Source organism: Talpa europaea (assembly GCF_964194135.1).
Source record: "Talpa europaea genome assembly, chromosome: 12".
In the NCBI taxonomy this organism is placed as follows: Eukaryota; Metazoa; Chordata; class Mammalia; order Eulipotyphla; family Talpidae; genus Talpa; species Talpa europaea.
This window is the reverse complement of record NC_140079.1, coordinates 74,326,873-74,345,926: the sequence shown is the minus strand read 5'-3', so window position 1 is coordinate 74,345,926 and position 19,054 is coordinate 74,326,873. Positions and strand designations below refer to the sequence as shown.

Below are 19,054 nucleotides of genomic sequence, written 5' to 3'. Positions count from 1 at the left end.
GCAGCAACTGCCTGGCTCAGGGTCATAAGGCCAATGTCAGGGCCAGAGGGCGGCAGGGGAGACTAAGAGTCCAGCCCCGGGCGGAATAAAATCAAGGCAACTCTCTTCTTGTCCTCTTCTTTCTTGTCTTTGAACACAATGGTGAGGAGTCATGATGTCTGGAGCTGTGGCAGCCCTCTTGAGATCATGGGGCAACAGCCTGGTGACATAAGCCAATATGTTGAAAATAATAAAATAATACAGTGGAAAGATGAGAATGTGCCCAGGGCTTTGATTATGTATCCTCAGACCCCACCTGGAAACTCTATTACCAAATTGCTCATATGAAACAATGAAAATGCCTATCATTTAAAACAACTTGTATAGGGTAATTCTGCCACAGGCAGCAAAGCACATGCTGCCACATGCTTCCCTGCCCACAACAGCTGGTGGAGACTTTACATTGTAAACAGTATCTTTTCTAGTCTAGTACCCGTTTTAGAAAAAGACAAAACCATCTTAACATTGAAAATTATGAAAATATTGTCTATGTTTTATTTCCAACTATCCGTTATTTCAAGTTAAGTACAAAGTGAATAATAAAGTTCTATAACTTGTGGGTAAACCCAGAGGGCAGAACTCCTTGGCCAGCCAGAAGCGCATGTGCATTTCAGTCACTTACCAGGGCAGCCTTGCACCTCTCCGGTGGGGAGCCTCACCGCCCTCCCTGAGCCTCTGGCCCTGAAGATGGGGCAGCACGGACAAGGATGCTCTGCCACCTGGGTAATATCTCACTCAACAAAAGACTTAAATGCTGTGCGTTATGCAAATATGTTGAAAAGCTCTGTGCTAAGGTGCCCCGGGTGGAATAAAATCAAGGCAAGGCAATGAAATAAATCTGAATAAGGTTAATGACTAATCACAAATGCACAAGTCTGAGTTTAGAAGCTGGGCAGGAGCTGTTAGGGGGATGGAAAGGATGATGGGTTATAGACAGACGGCAGGGCCCACGGACGAGGAACCAAGGGTATAAGAGGTCAGCCCGTGGCAGCCTCTGGACTGGCCTGTGGGCCTGAAGGAAACCTGGGGTGACATGGCCAGATGTTCTAGAAACCTCACTCTACAGTCTTATGGCTGAATAGAGGAAGGGACATGGCTGAGGGTGAGGCACGCAGTTACAGTTCTGGCCAGAGCCTGCCTTTAAACCCTGAGTCTGGCGGGCACAGGTCTTGCAGCGTCCAGTAGAAAGGCAGGGCTCCATAAACGGCCACTGCTCCCACTTCTGTGATTATGTGTCCTTCAGCACCACCAGTGGACTGATGGCCAAATAAAGCATCACCCAGAGGACAGCGGTGCCTACTCTTCCATCAGTGACACCAAAGCCCCAGCCCCACCTGCAGCACACACCTGCCTCCAGCCTGCTCCCGGGCTCTGCAACTGGGCCTTCCCCTCTGGGTGCAGCTTCCCTGTTCTTCCCCGCCTCTTTCTCACGAGGGCCTTGTACCCCAGCTTCTAGTCCTGACCCCAGGATCAGACACTGACTGTATACAGAGGAAATGACTTCCAGTCACCAGAAACAAGTCAGGGGGCCCCAAAACCCAATGTTCTAGGAGCCTTGGGGCCTTTCACCAGGAATTCCTATTCTGTACTCAGCAAGCCAGGGAGAAACGTCCAATACCACCCCGTGCCCCTGCAGACTTCCCAAATCAAGGGCACCCCAGATGTGCCCACCACCCTCGTCACAGCCTTCCAGCCCCCTGGTCAGAACTCACCCATCAGCATATTTCCACGAAATGCTTTCTGCCCTGCTGCCCCAGAGGGAACCAGACTGTGGCGGTGCTCCTAGGGCCTCCTCTCTGTGCCTCAGCCCTTCTTCAGGGAGGAGGCGACCAGGTAGGGGGCAGCAAGGCCCTCTCTCCAGCGGGCCAAGTGCCGGGCATGGCACAGATGTACAGGCTCCTCCTTACACAGGGGTTGCTGGGGAAGGGGCAGTTGTTAAAACACACACACACACACTTTAATTTTCAACAGTCCCGATTACTTTATCCAACTTCTCTTTAGATGATAATCAGCATATAAATTTCTAGTAGTTCTCAGTGAGAGCCCATTCATTAGGCACACAATGAATTAGCTCCTTACAAGGAGAAAGATGAAGTCATATCTGGCACTTCACTGTACCTTCGATAAGGCTGGGGAGAAACTAGAGAAGGAATTGCAGATTGTTTGCCTGTTCAGATCTTCGGCAAATACACTCTTTACCCACCTGGGACTGCACCGTTTCCTTCACGGTCCGTTGCAAACACACATGCTCTTGCCACGACCACTTCTGCTCTTGCTCTACATTTCGGCCAGAATTCCTAAAATCAATGAGTACACATCTAAATGCACCGGGGTTCCTTCCAAACAAGAGGGGTTGTCTTTTCCTCCAGAAAATGCAGTGAGTTCACAGCACCATAATAAACATCTTCCAAATCTAGTCATGGAAGTAATATGCTTTTTATTACACTAAATGAAGAGAAATCGGTAGAGGACAAAAGCACGAAGCAGGCTAATAGCCAACGAGATTAGTCACTGCCAACTTGCATTAAATCAACAGTGCCCCGGGAAGAGTTCATCAATTTGTATTTAAATAAAAAGTGAGAAAAACAACCTAGCACAGTGAAAGAACAACAAAAAAGATTTATCTTTTAGATGACAAAATATGCTGTTTCGCATGTATTTAACTCCCACTCTAGGCTGAATTCCAATTCAGGATCTTACTGGAGGAAAGAGCTTAGCGTCTGACTCCACACATTTCCTCGTGCCTTTTACTGTGCCATTCTGCTTACACAACACATGCTCAGTTGTGTTTCCTCCTATGATTTTCAATATAACGCAAGATGATACCGTGGCTTTGTGTTCTACGTTTTAAACTTACCATTATATTAGTTATCTTCTGCCACTAAAAACCCTTCCAGAACTTTCATTGGCAGCAGCACCCCACTAACTGCTGGTGGAGGATTCCCAGAGAAAGGGCATTTTCCTATCCTGCGTTGCTGACTTCTCACAGGGCTGCTTGCGGGCCGCTATCTCCCTGGGTCTCTGTGAGGCCTGGTTTCCCTGCTCTCTCGCGTGTCCACACACCCCTCTATCTCTGACACCACACCCTTGCTTTCGTTTTATACTTTCCCTGATCACAGGCCTCTTTGAGGCTCCGATTATAGCTCACATGATGATGAGCCACACATATTACCTTCTATCCAAGGCCCGTATGCTGCCTTCAACTTCCCCTTAGATGTCTAAGGCACTGTGAACTCAGGATCACCCCTAAGACTGGCCCCTTTTCAGTCTGTCTGCCGGGAAAATGGTACGATCATTCAACCTGATCTCAAGTCAGAAACCTGGGAGTCATCTTGGACGTGACATCACTCTCCCTGTCCACTCCCTCCCAAATTAACCAACATGTGGCCAAATCCCTAAGTGTGAGCGTCCAAGGTTTCGTTCAAGTCTATCCACTCACTGCCCTCCACCCCAACCACCAGGGGCAGTGCAGGGGTGTGCACTGCACAAATGCCACTCCCCAAGCCATGCCCTCGTTGGTTCTGAGAATACCTACCCGTTCGTCTCCCTCCCGTTAGGTCTCTCCAAGCCATTTCCCAACACTTATTAAAATGCAAATCTAATCATGCTGTTCCTTTCTGTACTTACAACCTGGCCTTAGTTACATCTCCCTGAGTCATGTCCCACTCCGTAGTATATACACAATGCAATATTACTCAGCTATTAAAAAAGATGAACACAACTTACCATTCACAACCACATGGATGGAACTGGAGGGGATAATGCTAAGTGAAGAGAGTTAGATGGAGAAAGACATATCAGATGGTTCACTTTCATGTGGGATATAGAGAAACAAAACAAAGGGTCATTCAAAACAAAAACAATAATCAACCCTAGAAACCTGTCTGTAGAACTGAGGGTACCATAGTGTTGGTGAGAGCCGGGCAGGGTGGTCAGAGAGCAAAGTGGGGAGGGGTCACAATATACTATGGTGAAGAACCATGGGAATCCTGGTGGTGGGTGTGCTGTGGCAACCTATGTAGGAAGGTTGAAGCTACACCAGCAAATCGTATACTGTGTTGTAAATCAATGTGACATCAGTAAAAAGAAAAACACAAAAATGAAACAGGGGAGTTACAACAAAAATAAATTGATACTGTTATCAAGCAATGGAGTCTTCTCCCTAATATGCATAGGTCAAAGACTTCAGGTATGTGAAAAATCAGCTTTTACAAATCAGCTGGCATGGAGATACATTATAAACTCAAATCTACCTCCCTGGTTAAGAAAGAAATGAGGTTATACAGGTTTGAGGGACTAGGACTGAGAACGATGGAGCTAAATTTTACAAGATCAAGGGTGGGTTTCAGGCAAAGAAATGTGGACTTGGCTGAAATTCATTTGTCAGTCACAGAGCAGCTTATACACGAAGCATGAGGGGTCACAGGACACTACGGTGATGGACTATGGGAACCCTGGTGGTGGGTGTGCCGTGGCAACATACACTGGAAGGTGTAAGCCTACAGTTCACCCAAACCTGGAGTTTTGAATTTCCATGAGTAGGCCCCTGCCTCTGGGGGGCCTCTTCTCTACATTTTCAGTCTCCTGCCTTCCCTGGAGCTCAGTTCAGAGCTGTTTGTTTCTACTTGCTCAGGTTGTGTCAGATAAATCTGCCTGTTAACAGAAGCCCCACAGAGAAAATTAGGTAAGATTTTTTTTGTCTTGAACTTCTAGGGTCTGAGACCAACTTAACCACTTAGCCTCAGTTTCAATAAAAACTGATGTTTTTTTTATTTCCTGTGGCTTTGAGTTAATATATCTAGAGTGCTTTCATTAACGTGTGAAGGGTTCCCTTAGTATTCCTTGCAGGGCAGGTCTGCTAGTGATGAACTCTTTAATTTTTATCAGGAAATGTCTTATTTTCTCGGAGGAGTCAGCTAGATATAGAATTTTTGGTTGAGTCTTTTCATTCAGCACTTTGACGATGTCATCCACTATCTTCCGGCCTCCATGTTTTGTGATGAAAAGTCAACTGCTAATTTTATTTAGGTTTAGTCGTTTCTTTCCATAAATATTCATTTCAGCTCATTATGAAGCTTTGGTTAAATATTAGAATTCAAAAATGCACTGATTTTAGTCATGTTGCTCCTATTTTCATTGTTCTAGAGGGAGAATGAATTCACTTATGCTTTTACTCTGCTTTTTTTGGAAGCAGGTCTCTTGTCTCAAATTATTTTAATTGTTTGAGATAATGTTTTAATATTTTATAAAACACTTTCCTTTAATAATTATTTTTCTGGAATTTTGTAATTATTTTATCTGTTTGGATCAACTGTTAGAATCAGTTGCTCAAGCTCCCAAAATAACTTGACCTTTTTAGAACATTCAAGCATCCCATTCTCTTCTACTTTAATACTGCTCAGCAAACTAACTGAATTTTTTCACATAGATTCCATTGTATTTTCCCTAAGCACTTGAAATTTTTTGTTCTAACTATGAGAACTAGGATTAATATGCCAATTTTTTAAAAGTATAAAGCAAATACTTTCTGGGAGGGAAGTGGAGAAGAAATATGAATCATCTATGTACCCAAAGTTATGGGATGAAGAAAGGCTCATTCTACAGCTGAGAACAACAGAGTATCTTTGTCCGGTTAAGTCAAGCTGAACCTCAGTATGTAAAAAAATAAAAGCAAAGGTACCTTGTTGAAAAAGATATTGAGGGATGATCCAAAGCCTTTTACTATGCCTCCTTACTCCTGGTCGCAGCCCAGAGGTGTTTTCTGACAAGTAGATGCTCAGTTAACGGTCACAAACAGAAGCCAATCCACAAGTTCCTGCTTTTTTAAGCCTTCATTCTGCTTTCAAGTGTTTTTCTATCTCTGTTCAATAAGCACTAGTGCCTCTGAGTTTCAGTAAGATCCGGCCTTGCTGCCCCAGGCCACTCGGACTCTTGTCTGACTCAGAAGTCAACAAAACAGGTAACTGTATAAGTTCGAAGATGTGGTAGGTTCAAGAAAGAACATGATTTCTGAGATACTTTGTCACTACCCCACTCCGAGTCACAATAGAGAAATGTTTTGACTATCACTGAGGAATACAATGCCAGTTTTCCATTAGGTGAAACAGATACATTATGAATTTTACTTCAGCAGAGAACAGAGGGTGTTAGCAAATAGCTAATATATAAGACGGAGGTGAATCTGACAGGGCTTAGAACTACAGGACTACACACATCTTTAAAATAAACACTCAAAAGAAATTTTGAAGACTTTACAAAAGATTTTTTATTAATGAAAATTTTAGGATAAAGGAATTTTAAAAAAAAACTATGATACTTAAAAAAAAAAAACTATTGAGTATCTAATGATGTTTCCAATTAGAAGAAACTGGAGTCTTAAAGAACAGATTGTGTAAGATAGCAACAGCAACCAGGGTGAAAGGAGCTGGAAACCCATGTGCATGTAGTGATGGCAGCTTCCACACTGACCTCACAGACAGAGAGCAGACTACACTGATTGTTTCACACTTTGGTTGTGAGACTAATTATTCAGTAACAATACATAGCAATTCCTCTTATGAAAAGAGCTTTTTCTTTTTTTCCCCCGATGTTTATTTTTTTCTTTTTTATAATTTATTACTCTGTTTTTAATTGAGTTAACATTGGTTCACATCGTTATTTGTGTTTCAGATGTAGGGGGGTCTTCCTATGGCAAGTCCATGGGAACAGTTAGCTCTACTGGAGTTTTAGATGTAAGTCAACTTCATAAAGGGTTGACACCAAGCAAAAATTCATAGTAATCTATGCAGTATTTAAAAATTGAGAATTAGGACAAATTAAATTCATTTCAGGTTTTATAGTAAGATGTAAGAAAGGGATGGAGATCTTAGAGGGGAGCAATGCACTTACCTCAGGGTAGGACAAATCCTACCTCAGCAGTACACAGCCCACAAGGGGGAAGGGGACTGATACTCATTCCATATAACAGTCTCATGTGAGCATCCTAGGGAGTCTTAGTAATTATAATTTAAATCTGTCAATTAAATTCTAGTAACGGTTGTGTACTTCCTCCCCAAAGGACTTTCCTCTCAGGAGTAAAATCAGGAAAGGGAATGAGTTCTGGAAAGAAATGCTGTGCTAAGTCCCAGGCACTCAAAGTGCAGATGTTATTCCCTAGACCCAGGGATGTGACTTGTGTCCTCAAATTCTGTCTTACAGTCTCCTCTTTATGAAATATAATTTGTGTAATCAGTCCTTGGAAAATTCACAGTGGAGTCCAAGAACCTTCCGAGGCCATCAGTTTTTGTCCTTCAGCATCCTAAAATCTGATGACCTCAACATCCGGAAATATCCTTTGATTTGTTCTTTCTCTGATATCTTGTATCCTTGGGATCAAAGCCTCTTTCATTGGCACCAAATAATGCCCAGGCAGGAGTTTTGGCCATATAATCCTTTGCACTGAAAGTTTTTGATCCACCGCTCTCTTCGTATTCCTGGATGAGCTCCTGAAAGCGGTGATAATCAATCCACGTCCACCATTCACTATCAATCTTAAACTGAAAAGAAAAAAGGTAGTCAGGTCAGAAGTAAAAATATCCATTAATAAATCTAATACCAAAAAATTTTTAATGAGCCTGATATTTTTCTCCCTATCATGTAAAAGAAAATTCTTTCATGTTCCACATAGGGTTCCACATCAAAGGAGAATGAACTATGGTCAAAGCAGAGTTTCTCTTTCCTTAGGAGGACGCATGTCAGACCTGGAAGACACAAACGCTGAGTAGAGGTTGCCTCCGGGAACTGTAAGCTGAGTTTATCTGGAGCAGCATCACTGACCAGGGCTATTTGAAGTTTTTGGCATCATCCTGTGTTAATGGTCAAGTTAATGCTAATTCCCGTTGTTGCCACTTTCTAGATGGTATGAATTTCCATGGTTGTGCAAGCAGCATCTATCGAGTCCTTTTTATTACTAAACTTTGGATTATCAGTGAAACTTTAATCAATGACTTCTAATTCTGAAATGCCAACTAAATGACTCAAGCTAACCTTTTTAGTCTAACATGGATACAGTATCTCATTAGTGGAATGCCTTGTTAAGAATTTCAATTCAATAAAGAGGAATAATCCAATTTGTACTCTTTTAAGAAAATTGCTTCTCAAAAGTCACTGTAGAATAATGCCCAAGAATGAAGAAAATAGAAAATAAGCTGAGTAGGCTCTGAAGGAACTACTAATTGATCTGTGAAGGCTTTTAATTCAAAGCATCTATTTGGCATTCATTTGTGTAAATGTATAATACACTGACACTGTACTTACAAATAGATAAAATCTTTCTGCTATGCCATTGTCTTTTTGAAAATCCTGATTATATACCAATTTCATGTTCTAGCTGGGAAAAAATACTATAAATATATAGGTTCTTGGATTTGAAATATTAAAATATGCTGAATTTAAATGACATCTGAACAGCTCAAAGTTTTCTAGGGGAAAAATGTCAAATAAATGGAAAAGTTTAGTCTACCTATAAATTATGAGAAATTTTCTCCTAACAAGATCATTCTTAAGACAAGGTGCCTCAGGGCTTCCATGAACTCTAGAGTCCAAGTGTAAAATCCACACCTCACCCATCATTTTCTCTCCCAAGACTGACTGCCCCTGAGTGTTCTCTATTATTAAAAAAACAATCACTGTCATGCCCAGCTGCTGAGCCTCAAAACTACAGTCAAAGGTGACCTTCCTTGCCTGGTTCCTTACATCCCCAAATTGGCCAAGTCCCATTGATTTTTCCGGAGCAGCACTTCTATTACTATTGCCCTGACCCTGCCCTAATGCAGGGCCTCCATTCTGGGCCCCAGCAACATCTTCCAGAGGACTGATCTTTTGATGCCAGTTTTAGCTGCTTCCAACTTCCGCAGGCCACCCTGAGGTAACTATGCTTAGAACAGAATAGAATTCCGTAATCTGGAATATAAAGTTTAGCTACCCTCTTCTCCTGTGCCCCCCCAATGCTATTCCCTCTGTCTGAGTAACACCTACTCTGTCTCCTCATAAAATGTCGTTTTGCTCTGGAAAGTCTTCAGAATTCTTTTGACTGTGACAGTTCTCACTGTACCCTGAACTCGTCCAATGAGAGCACATTTGCTTCGGTAGTAATTGTCCCCATCCCAACCTGCCAAGCTGCAGCTGGCTTTGTGAATATATTTCTTATAATTTATGCTGTCATGTAGGACAGACAAGGGCCTTGCTTCTTCCTCTTAACAAAGCTAGAAGACCACATGATGAAAAAAATGTAAAGATTTTCCATCTGCTCTACTGACATCTTGACTTGAGAGACATGATCGTATTCTGCTTCTATTGGTTTCACAGAACAGAATGGACTATTTTTATACTACACACATGATGGAAGGCAGGATACTCACACATGACTAGAAGTGGGGTGACTTCCTAACTAGTGCAGAAGAAAACATGTCATTAATGTGTATGACAGTAAAATTCTTCCCTCCTATTAATGTTTACAGAGTGAGTACTTTAGACTTGGCTCAGTTACAGACATTTAAAAGTTAATTTTTGGGCCTCCCTGGTGGTACAGAGGTTAAGTCTTAGCATTATCGTGGCTATGGGCTGAGTTCAATGCCCACCCAGGGAGCTGACCCACATGTGGCACAGCAGACCTCTCCTGTCTCTCCCACTGCACCCCCCTCAGCAGTGCATTTCAGTAGATCTGCCTGTTCTGCTCCCCACTCTGCCTCTGATGAATCCTCTCACCCTCCACACCTCACCTCAGTTCTTGTATGCATAAATAAATCTTTTTTAAAAATAAATTTTAACACAGATTGCCTTTCAATGAATAGGGATATGCACAAAGCACTTTTGAAGTCCAGAGCAAGATGTGATAAATCACACTCATCCCCCAGGAGTTTGGTCCTACTAGAAGTGTTTTCTTGAGGGCTCCCTGCTTTTTTTTTTTTTTTTTTTTTCCTGAGTAAAAAAATGATAACCATATTCTCCTCTAAATAATTCTTGGGTTTATATTTCTGCATCTGAAGTCCAACTTCTCAGAGTCCACAATCCTGGTCCTTCCTTCTCCCTCAGACTCTAACATTAATTCACTTGCTATGGATACTCGAAGAAGGTCTGAAGGATTAGTTTGGACTAAAGCAATGGAAGTAAAATCACTTTTACAATCTACAGTACAAAATACATTTTATATTTCAATCTATTACGTGAATACACATACACTCCCCCACAAAACACATCCTGGAAACACTTTTCACAAAACTACAGGCACTGCATTTTATTTGAAAAACCATTGCAGCAACCCACTAAATTAATTTCCTGATTCTTAATGAAATTTGAGGAAAATTTGTTCTCTTCTGATATAAAACTCTCCCCTAGCTTACAATGGAAGAAACTGACAGCATAGATATGACGACTGCAAGCCAAAATCCGACAACCCACCCCTCTGATCACCAATGGCTAAGGACACAATCTAGAGGACAAACAGATGTAACACAAGTTAGGCATGTAAGTTTGATTAGGTTGCTATAACAAAATACCATGGACTGGGTAGCTTAAATGGCAAAAATTAAATTGCCCACCATTTTGGAGAGGCTGGAAGTCTAAGATGAAGGTTCCAGCAAACAGTCACCTTCTTCTCACGTTGTACTTACAAAGCTTATACCTAGTATGTGTCTACGGTTTAGTACAGGGGTTCGGGGGGCCCGAGTTCTGTGTCTCTTCTTATAAGGACACTAATCCTATCAGATCAGGGCCTCACCTTTATGACTCCATTTAACCTCAATCACTTCCTTAGAGGGCCTTTGAAATACAGTCATATGGGGGGGTTAGGACTTCCACGTAAGCATTGTGAGGGGAAACATTCAATCTGTAACAGGTTACTCTTAAATCAACACTGAGCCAAGAGACCCCTAAGACAAAACTGAATTATATATGCTGCCTCTCAAGACAAGCTAAGAATAATATATTGAATAATAATAGCTCAGAAAAAAGTCAAGCCATTTTAAGCAAAAGGGAGAGGCTAAGAAGGAAAAGTTTAATAAGATTGGCACAAAAATAATGCTGAAAGACAGAGCTGCATAAACACAGAGGGAAATCCCAAATCACAGAATCTGAGGTAGATATGCTGAGACATGGGGTCACCTTGCTTCAAAAATTCCTCAAATCTAATGGTAAGAGAAGAGGCAAATCTATGCAGAATTACGAATGAGCTCAAAAGGTCACAGATGATCTCAAAAACACATCACAACCCAATAAGGCATGGCCCTGACTCCTAAAAGCAGGCTGCGAAGGGTCAGTGGCCTTGTTGGTCAGATGAGTCAGTTCTATGGGCTCCCAACTCTCCAAAAGAATAAAACTGCTGTTCTCATGATTTCTCATCTTTCTTAGAAGGGAACTTTACTAAACAGAAGGACGACATAGGTTCTTCCTTATTTTAAATGCTTAAAAGATGGCACATAAATACATGTACTTACTTTCACTTTTTCAAATCACACTAAAATGATGGGCAAAGGCATTTGTAAAAGATATATAACCAACAAAAGCAAAGAAATCAGGGGAGGAAAGCAGTATCAATCTGTTAGAAGTTTAACTGATCTAAAAGTTACAGAAAATAATCTGTATATTCCAAATTTCCATGTGTACTTCTACTCTCTTCAGTATAAAGTCTAAGCAATGAGCACAATAAGAATCATGCTGTCTATTAATTATTTCCTACCAAGTCCAGAGCAGGAGAGATTGTCCACTCCAAGGCAAATGCAGGGGAATCAGAAGCTTTATACACAAACCTCTGAGGTCAGCATGCTCTGCCTTTGATGGGCTGTTTCATTTACACAGCTTTCATTCCTTCTGGCAAAACATTTAAAAAATTCAAACGCCACAGTGGAAGATATTCCTGTTGTCTTAATCAGTTCCTAACAGTGTAGGTAAACATGTTGCTTCTTTGTTTTTTAATAGATGAAGAACTGACTTAAAAATCAGACAATTAGGCAAGGACTAGTTAAAAGAGGGAGAGACCCTCTTGTAAGTCAGAAGTATATGCTAACTAGAAAAGAAGAAAGAAATCCCAGGCTAGTTTGAGGGAGAAGTGATTTTGGAATTACAAGAATGCCAGAGCAGAATTTCCCAGACTGGTGAATTTTGTTGTTGCCTGTCATAGCTACAACAGTTTTGCTGTTCTTTGGGTGGGAGAAGGCAAAGATCACACACACTTCAAGTACACCAGAACGCATGAGACAGTAGGATACGGAGCAGGACGGCCACCTTTTTTCTGAGTTCATTGGTAAGTAAGACACACATGGCAACTACCCGGGAAACCATTTTAGCGTCAAAACCACACAGTGTGATTGAATTCTAGATATATGCAAGTGCAATTATTTTTTTTACCCTGAAACTCAATTTTTGGATTTCCAATCTTAATCTCCAATTTTGTTGGCGTAGAGCTGAGTCCTCTCAGCAGTGTCACCAAAATGTCAACTTCCTGACATTTCTCTGAAAGTAATTACTGGGAGCAATCAGGTCTCTGATAACAGTGAGTTCTATATGTAACAGGAGGAAAAATATTCAGTTAGTAGGTTTTGTGAAGAGAACACTGCACAAAACCTAAATGGAGACAGATACATCCTTTGTTATTCTAACAGGGGAGGGTATGGAGAGATCAAGTTCTTCATCCCCTCCCTCTACAGACTGAGAGCATATTTATCTAAGATGGAGGCCGCTGTGATCAGTGTTTAATTACTCACAGGACCTCAAATTTGGAAATAACTTTCTCAGAGTTGGTGATCTTGGAGACCTGCTCCCTGGTGAGCTGGGATGAGGAATCTGCATCCTGCTTCCAATGGGCACTTCTTCCCTACCTTTTCTGACCTTGCTGTAGCATTTGAGAACCAATACAATTTAGTGGTCCAAAATAGACTATGTGCCCTATTTTTCCTTGGACAAGAACTGTAGTCTCTTAGCCTGAGTCTCTTCCTTTGGAATATGAGAACATAGAATTTATGACCCAGAAATTTTTGTAAGGATTGAACAAACTAATGCATACATAATGTCATCAATAAATATTATTGGTTGTTGCATTTACTGGCAGGCACCAAAACGAAGCAATGTCACCAACCATTTATCTCACTGATGATGAAAGACACCAGAAGATAATAAAAAGATTATGCTGGAAGAAATAAAAGGATACTACCTTCAAAGTTCCAGGAGGAAATACTTTAACTTATGGGTTTTCTTCTCTTATACTCTATCATTTAAAAATAAAAGTAAAATCAAGATGTTTCAGAGGTAAAAGACTGTGAACAATTCACTTTGGTGAGAAGTACACACAGGAGAAACCACCAAAATGCAAGAAGCAAAGGGGAACCAAGAAAGTGGGATTTTTATGGACTCACTGAAACAAGAAATTCAATGGCAGGAAAGCGTAGAAGGAAGCCCTTCAATTGTGCTGAAGGAGGATAGCAGTGTGTTGACTAACTTTAAAATCAAATTCAGTAAAATTTTTTAAAAATATAAGAGTATAGGATTCTGCAAAGATGGTGGAATAGAAAACATCAAGAATACTTCCACCCTCTCACACAAAAATTATACTGGCAGAATCTGCTGGATGTAACTATTTTGAAACTCCACAGTCTATTGAGGACTTGCAACTTTCAGGGGAAGGTTTGGATTGTAAAGTGCAGTTAAATTTAGTCAATTTCAGCCTAGATCACCATCAGCTCCCCATTCCCTATTCTCCTCACCCACTACAGGCAGCTGTGAGCATTTTCCTGGAGCAGCCTGCATGAGACAGAGCTGACAATAAAGATCCTGTCCTCCGAGCACTGGGTCTGTGTCCTGATCACTGGCTGCTGCTCCTCCTAACACAGTGCAGACATCGGGGTAGGCAGTCATTGCTGCACCTCCTCTTCCTGCTGTAGTGACTACCAGGGATGTAAATGGCCATTACCTCCTTCCTCTACTGCTTTTCTCTTTTTCCCCTTTTGGGAGACAGACATTAAAGACTAGTATATCCAAAAGTGACAACATATGGGGGGAAATGATGAAGTAACTGCACAGGTGCAGGAGTAAATTTAAATTAGAATAGTATAGCTTTAAAATGTAAGATGCAATCCCCACTAAGAAAAAGCTATAGAATATTTTTTTTAAAGATTTGTTTATTGATTGATTGATTGATTGATTGATTTATACATACAAGCACTGGGTACAGTCAGAAGCACGGGAGGGCGAGAGAATTCACCAGAGCCAGAGCGGGGAGCAGAGCAGGCAGAAGGACCGAAGTACACTGCTGAGGGGAGCAGCGGGCGGCAGGAGAGGTCTGCGCGCCATGTGGGACCCTCCTCTGGTGGCCAGGGAGCAGCCAGGGATCGAACCAGCGCTGCAGAGGCTGCGGGCAGCTTCGCAACCCAGCACTCAACCGCTGCGCCACCGGGGAGGCCCAAAAAGCTATAGAATATTAAAGAAAGGAAATGAGAAGAGAATTTAAAAGTTTCAATACAGGAAAAAAAAAACAAACAAAAACAAGAGGAGACAGTAATGAGGAACTCAACAACAACAAACCTAATGAAAATAATCTGAATAGCCTTATAACTATTAAAGAAACATAATTTGTAATTTTAAAACTTCTCCCAGGGCCTCCCTGGTGGCTCAAGGGGTTAAGCACCGCACTATGAAGCAATCCTCAGCCTCTGCAGCATGAGTTCGATCCCCAGCCGGCCAGGGAACAACCCACATGGTGAGGTAGACCTCTCCTGTCATGCCCGCTGCTCCCCTCAGCAGTGTATTTTAGTCAGTCTGCCTGTTCTGTTCCCCACTCTGTCTCTGGTGAATTCTCTCACCCCACACATCTCTGGCCTGTACCCCAGCTCTTGTATGCATAAGTAAATAAATCTTTAAAAAATAAGAAAATAAAAAATAAATAAATAAAACTTCTCCCAAAGACACCTCTGAGCCCAGACAGTTTCACTAGGTCAATAAAGAATTAACACTAGTTCTATACAATACATCCCAGCAAACAGAAGGGGAGGAAACATTTCCTAACCTATTTTATGAGGCATATTGATATTACTGATACCAAAACCACAGAAATCACAAAATCACAGTATTAAAAAAAAAAAAAACTACAGACCCATACCCCTAAAGAACAAAAAGCAAAGATCTTCAACAAAATATGAGCCAACAGAATTCAGTAATATATAATTAACCCTTTGCACTCCGAACCATTCTGGACTTTGGCTACCAATGTCCCCTGAGAGGGGACAGCGGAGTGCAAAGGGTTAAGAAATAAACACAATGACAAGGTTTATTCCAGGAGTGCAATGATAGATTTAATATTCAAATTTTTTCCTTTGCTAGGCATTATTTATTTTGTGAAGAAATATACTAGATTCAGGTATGTGTTAAATGCTTTATAAAAGCACTAACGGGGAGAAATAAAGCATCATGAACCAAAATCCCAGAAAAATTTTCCAGATGCCAAGATTCAAAGTAATCTAAAATTTGATAAATACCTCAATATATCTTCTGACAGTTAGAAACATTCATATGGGGCTTATTTACTATTTTAGTTTTTCCTTGTCATTGCGGTAAAGGACTAGAGGTTATTACAAGGATGTTTTGCTTTTGGTTTTTTGGCATGCATTTTTCTAAAAATTACAAACCAGAAAGCACTTCAAGATGCCTAGGTGAGAGCTAAAAATGAAGCAATTTTGCACAGAAAAGAGTTTATGAGCCCAAAAGGCAGAATTTCAGGTTTTCTCAATATTGGTTTGGGGTCTTATATGCCTGGATTGCCAGGTGGAGTTCAGAAAAGTAAAGCAAACACTCGCTGTAAAAAGGTGAGGAGAAAGTAAAGAGAAAAGAGAAGAAAGGAGCAAGAAGACCAAGCTGATAGAAGAACGCATATTTGAGTTCTTACCTTTTTGTGGGCTATGAGGAGGCAATTGGAATGTTCATGTTCACAAGCAATTTCATAGTCGGGGATCAGATCCACCAACTCATGGACAAATCGTACCACTTCCTCATGCCAGGGCACGTTGGCCATGGTGAGACTGCTTGCTGAGCTCTCGCCACAGTAGGTAACACCCTGTGGAAACATCACAACAGTCAGAGACAATTACAGACCTACTTAAATGTCACAGAGTAAGAGTTTCAGAGCTAGAAAGGCTTCTAGAGGTCATCCAATCCAATTCAATGCATATTTTCAAGTGAAGAAAGTAAGACAAATAACAAAATGTGCTTTAGCACTCACAGGAATAGTTAGTGGCAAAGCACTGGAGCTCCCAGGTCATGCCCTTCCCACTCTCACAATGCTGGTGCTGGGCACCTGTGCTGTGCCGTCTTTCATCTGTGCTATCAGGCACAGTAATGTATTTGAACCAATAATGCAACTTTCCATTCAGATTCACTTGTGTACTATAATAGATCAATTCTCCAGGGATTATAGTCCCACAATACAATAATGGAGGCACAGCTGACACCCATGAAAATCCACTGAATAATTTACTCACTGGGAAAGTAAGTTGAGTACCATTTTATAAGCATTAGAATTGTAGTTAGTAAATCTGTTCTGTAAAGGGTCAGAGAGACGTATTCTTTCAGGAGCTCTCTTGGTAATGAATTTTGTGCACACACATGCACACATAAGTGCACATACATAGAATCATACCAAATAAATAAATCTGTGGATATACACACATGCCTTCACACACCATTACATATCCATACATGTAACTCACTTCTAGACAGACCCCTATTCTTTACAAGTGCAGTAAAACAGCCCAGGCATATAAGACCTCAAAACTTTGTAACTAAGTTCTGTATTTGGGAAATCACACAATGGTAAATGATTCATTTCCTAATAACAAGTGATACCTTGATTTTGTAAACTCTTCAAATACCCAAAATCAAACTTTCTTGACAATTCTAGATATGCTGCTACTAAACATTGAACGATTGTAATAAAAAAATGTGTACCACTGGCACACACTTTGTATTATTCCCTTTCCCTCTCCCGCCTCTCCCTCTTGGGGTAGAATGATCTTAAATGAAAAAGCCACAAATGAGCACTGCAGAGTGACCCTGACCCTACAGATGGCAGAGTTGGGACTTGGCTGAAAACTCAGATGAGCTCTGCAAAATACTCCACTCCAGATGGCTGTTCAAAAGATTACTGGTATACTAAATTGAGATGACATTTGCTGAACACTGACTATAGGCAATGCAGCTTAATTACAATAAATGAGAATCTTCTCTATTAGCCCAATGATTCATAGACTTCATTAAACTGAGTTTCAGGTGAATAAAAAAAGCAAGAAATTATAATTTAGAAGTATTTAAGAAATATTTGGAAAATATTGCTAAACTTACCCAAATGCTTAAATAATTGAAAATGATTTACTGATAAATCAGTCATCAAAATAAACTTTACTTCAATTTAAATTGTATTTATGTGAATTATATGAACAACCACATGTATAATAGTTCATTCAAAGGAATTTATATCTAATATTTAAAAAGTTAGTTCACTGAAGCAGGAATTTAAGATAAGACTTTTATATTCACAAATAATGCTTCTGAAAATATTTGGATCTATTTTATTCAGTAATAACCATCAAGAAACATTAAGGGAAGGTTTGGTTTGGAAATGGAATGAAAGAATGAATGCCACAGTTCATTACTGTCTTCACATAATACTTTCCCATACATTTGCATGATGTTTTATAGTTAACGAAGCACTTTTACATAAAAGCTCTCATTTTAGCCAGACAAAATCATTTGTGACAGGAAGGACTGGTGACTTCCCAAGCAGCTTAGAGTTTAAGCTTTCTCTGTGACAGAAATGCTATTTATTGGCAGTAAATCAGTCTGTGGCTCGAGGCCTCACTAAGTTTGGCTCCTATGCCTCATTCTCTGGTGCTTCTCTCTCTACTTTGACTACTTCACTTCATCCAACTTGTCCTGACTTTATTCCTGATCACACCTGACCCTGATCCACCTTAAATTACCATATCTTCCCTCATACGTTTGTCTACTACCTTCTCATATTGCCGTTCCTTTTACCACAAGAAATTCATTCTTCTCTCACAACTTTGAGAAAAGAATAACCTCCAGAAAACAGATGGGTACAATGCAGTAATTGACAATTACAGAATCAAAAATACTGAATCCTCAGGTTGAGGAGTAAAAAGCAGACCCCAAGAAATTTCAAGAATAGAAACATTTATGCATCTCTGGTTTGTAGTGAAAAGCCATAATCATCAAAACTGCATGGTGTTGGAACAAGAACAGACACACAGACCAACAGAATTGAATAGAAAATCCAGAAATAAACCCACAGATTTATGGTCAACTAATCTTTGACAAAGGAGCAAAGACTATGCATTGGAACAAAGAAAGTTTGTTCAATAAATGGTGCTGGGAAAACTGGGTCGCTACATGCTAAAGAATGAAGCTTGACCACTACCTCACACCATGCACAAAAACCAACTCAAAATGGATTAAAGAACTAGACATAAGACCTGAAACCATAAAATACATAGAAGGAAATATAGGTGAAACACTACGTGATTTGCACATCAAAGACATCTTTATAGACACATCACCCAAAGCAGTGATAGTGAAGGCAAAGATAAACAGCTGGGACTACATCAAATTAAAGAGCTTCTGCACAGCAAAAGAGAAAATAACAAAAACAAATAGAAACCCCACCGACTGGAAGAACATTTTTGCACACAACACTAATGATAAAGGACTGATCACAAAAATCTGCAAAGAGCTGATGAGACTCAACAAAAACAAAGAAAATAATCCAGTCAAAACATGGGCAGAAGAGCTAAAAAGGAACTTCTCTGAAGAGGAAATGCAAATGGCCAACAGGCATATTAAAAAATGTTCAACATCACTTGTAATCGGGGAAATACAAATCAAAACTACAATGAGATACCATCTTACACCAGTGAGAATGGCACATATTAAAAAAACTAACAACAACAAATATTGGCGAGGATGTGGAGAAAAAGGAACT

At 40.6% G+C, this 19,054-nt stretch overlaps 1 protein-coding gene across 1 annotated transcript in view; it reads right to left on the bottom strand.

Annotated features, from left to right (window-relative positions):
• Positions 1 to 7,352: 7,352 nt before the first annotated feature.
• Positions 7,353 to 19,054, bottom strand: part of LOC311182629 (S-adenosyl-L-methionine-dependent tRNA 4-demethylwyosine synthase TYW1) — a gene marked incomplete at its 3' end in the record, with an annotated part of 67,857 nt that continues 56,155 nt past the window's right edge. Inside the window, exons 6-7 of the mRNA XM_084251531.1 lie at positions 15,947 to 16,114; positions 7,353 to 7,574 (exon numbers count right to left, since the gene is read on the bottom strand). Coding sequence (XP_084107657.1) covers positions 7,353 to 7,574; positions 15,947 to 16,114 — 390 coding nt within the window. The remainder of the gene's footprint in view (positions 7,575 to 15,946; positions 16,115 to 19,054) is intronic.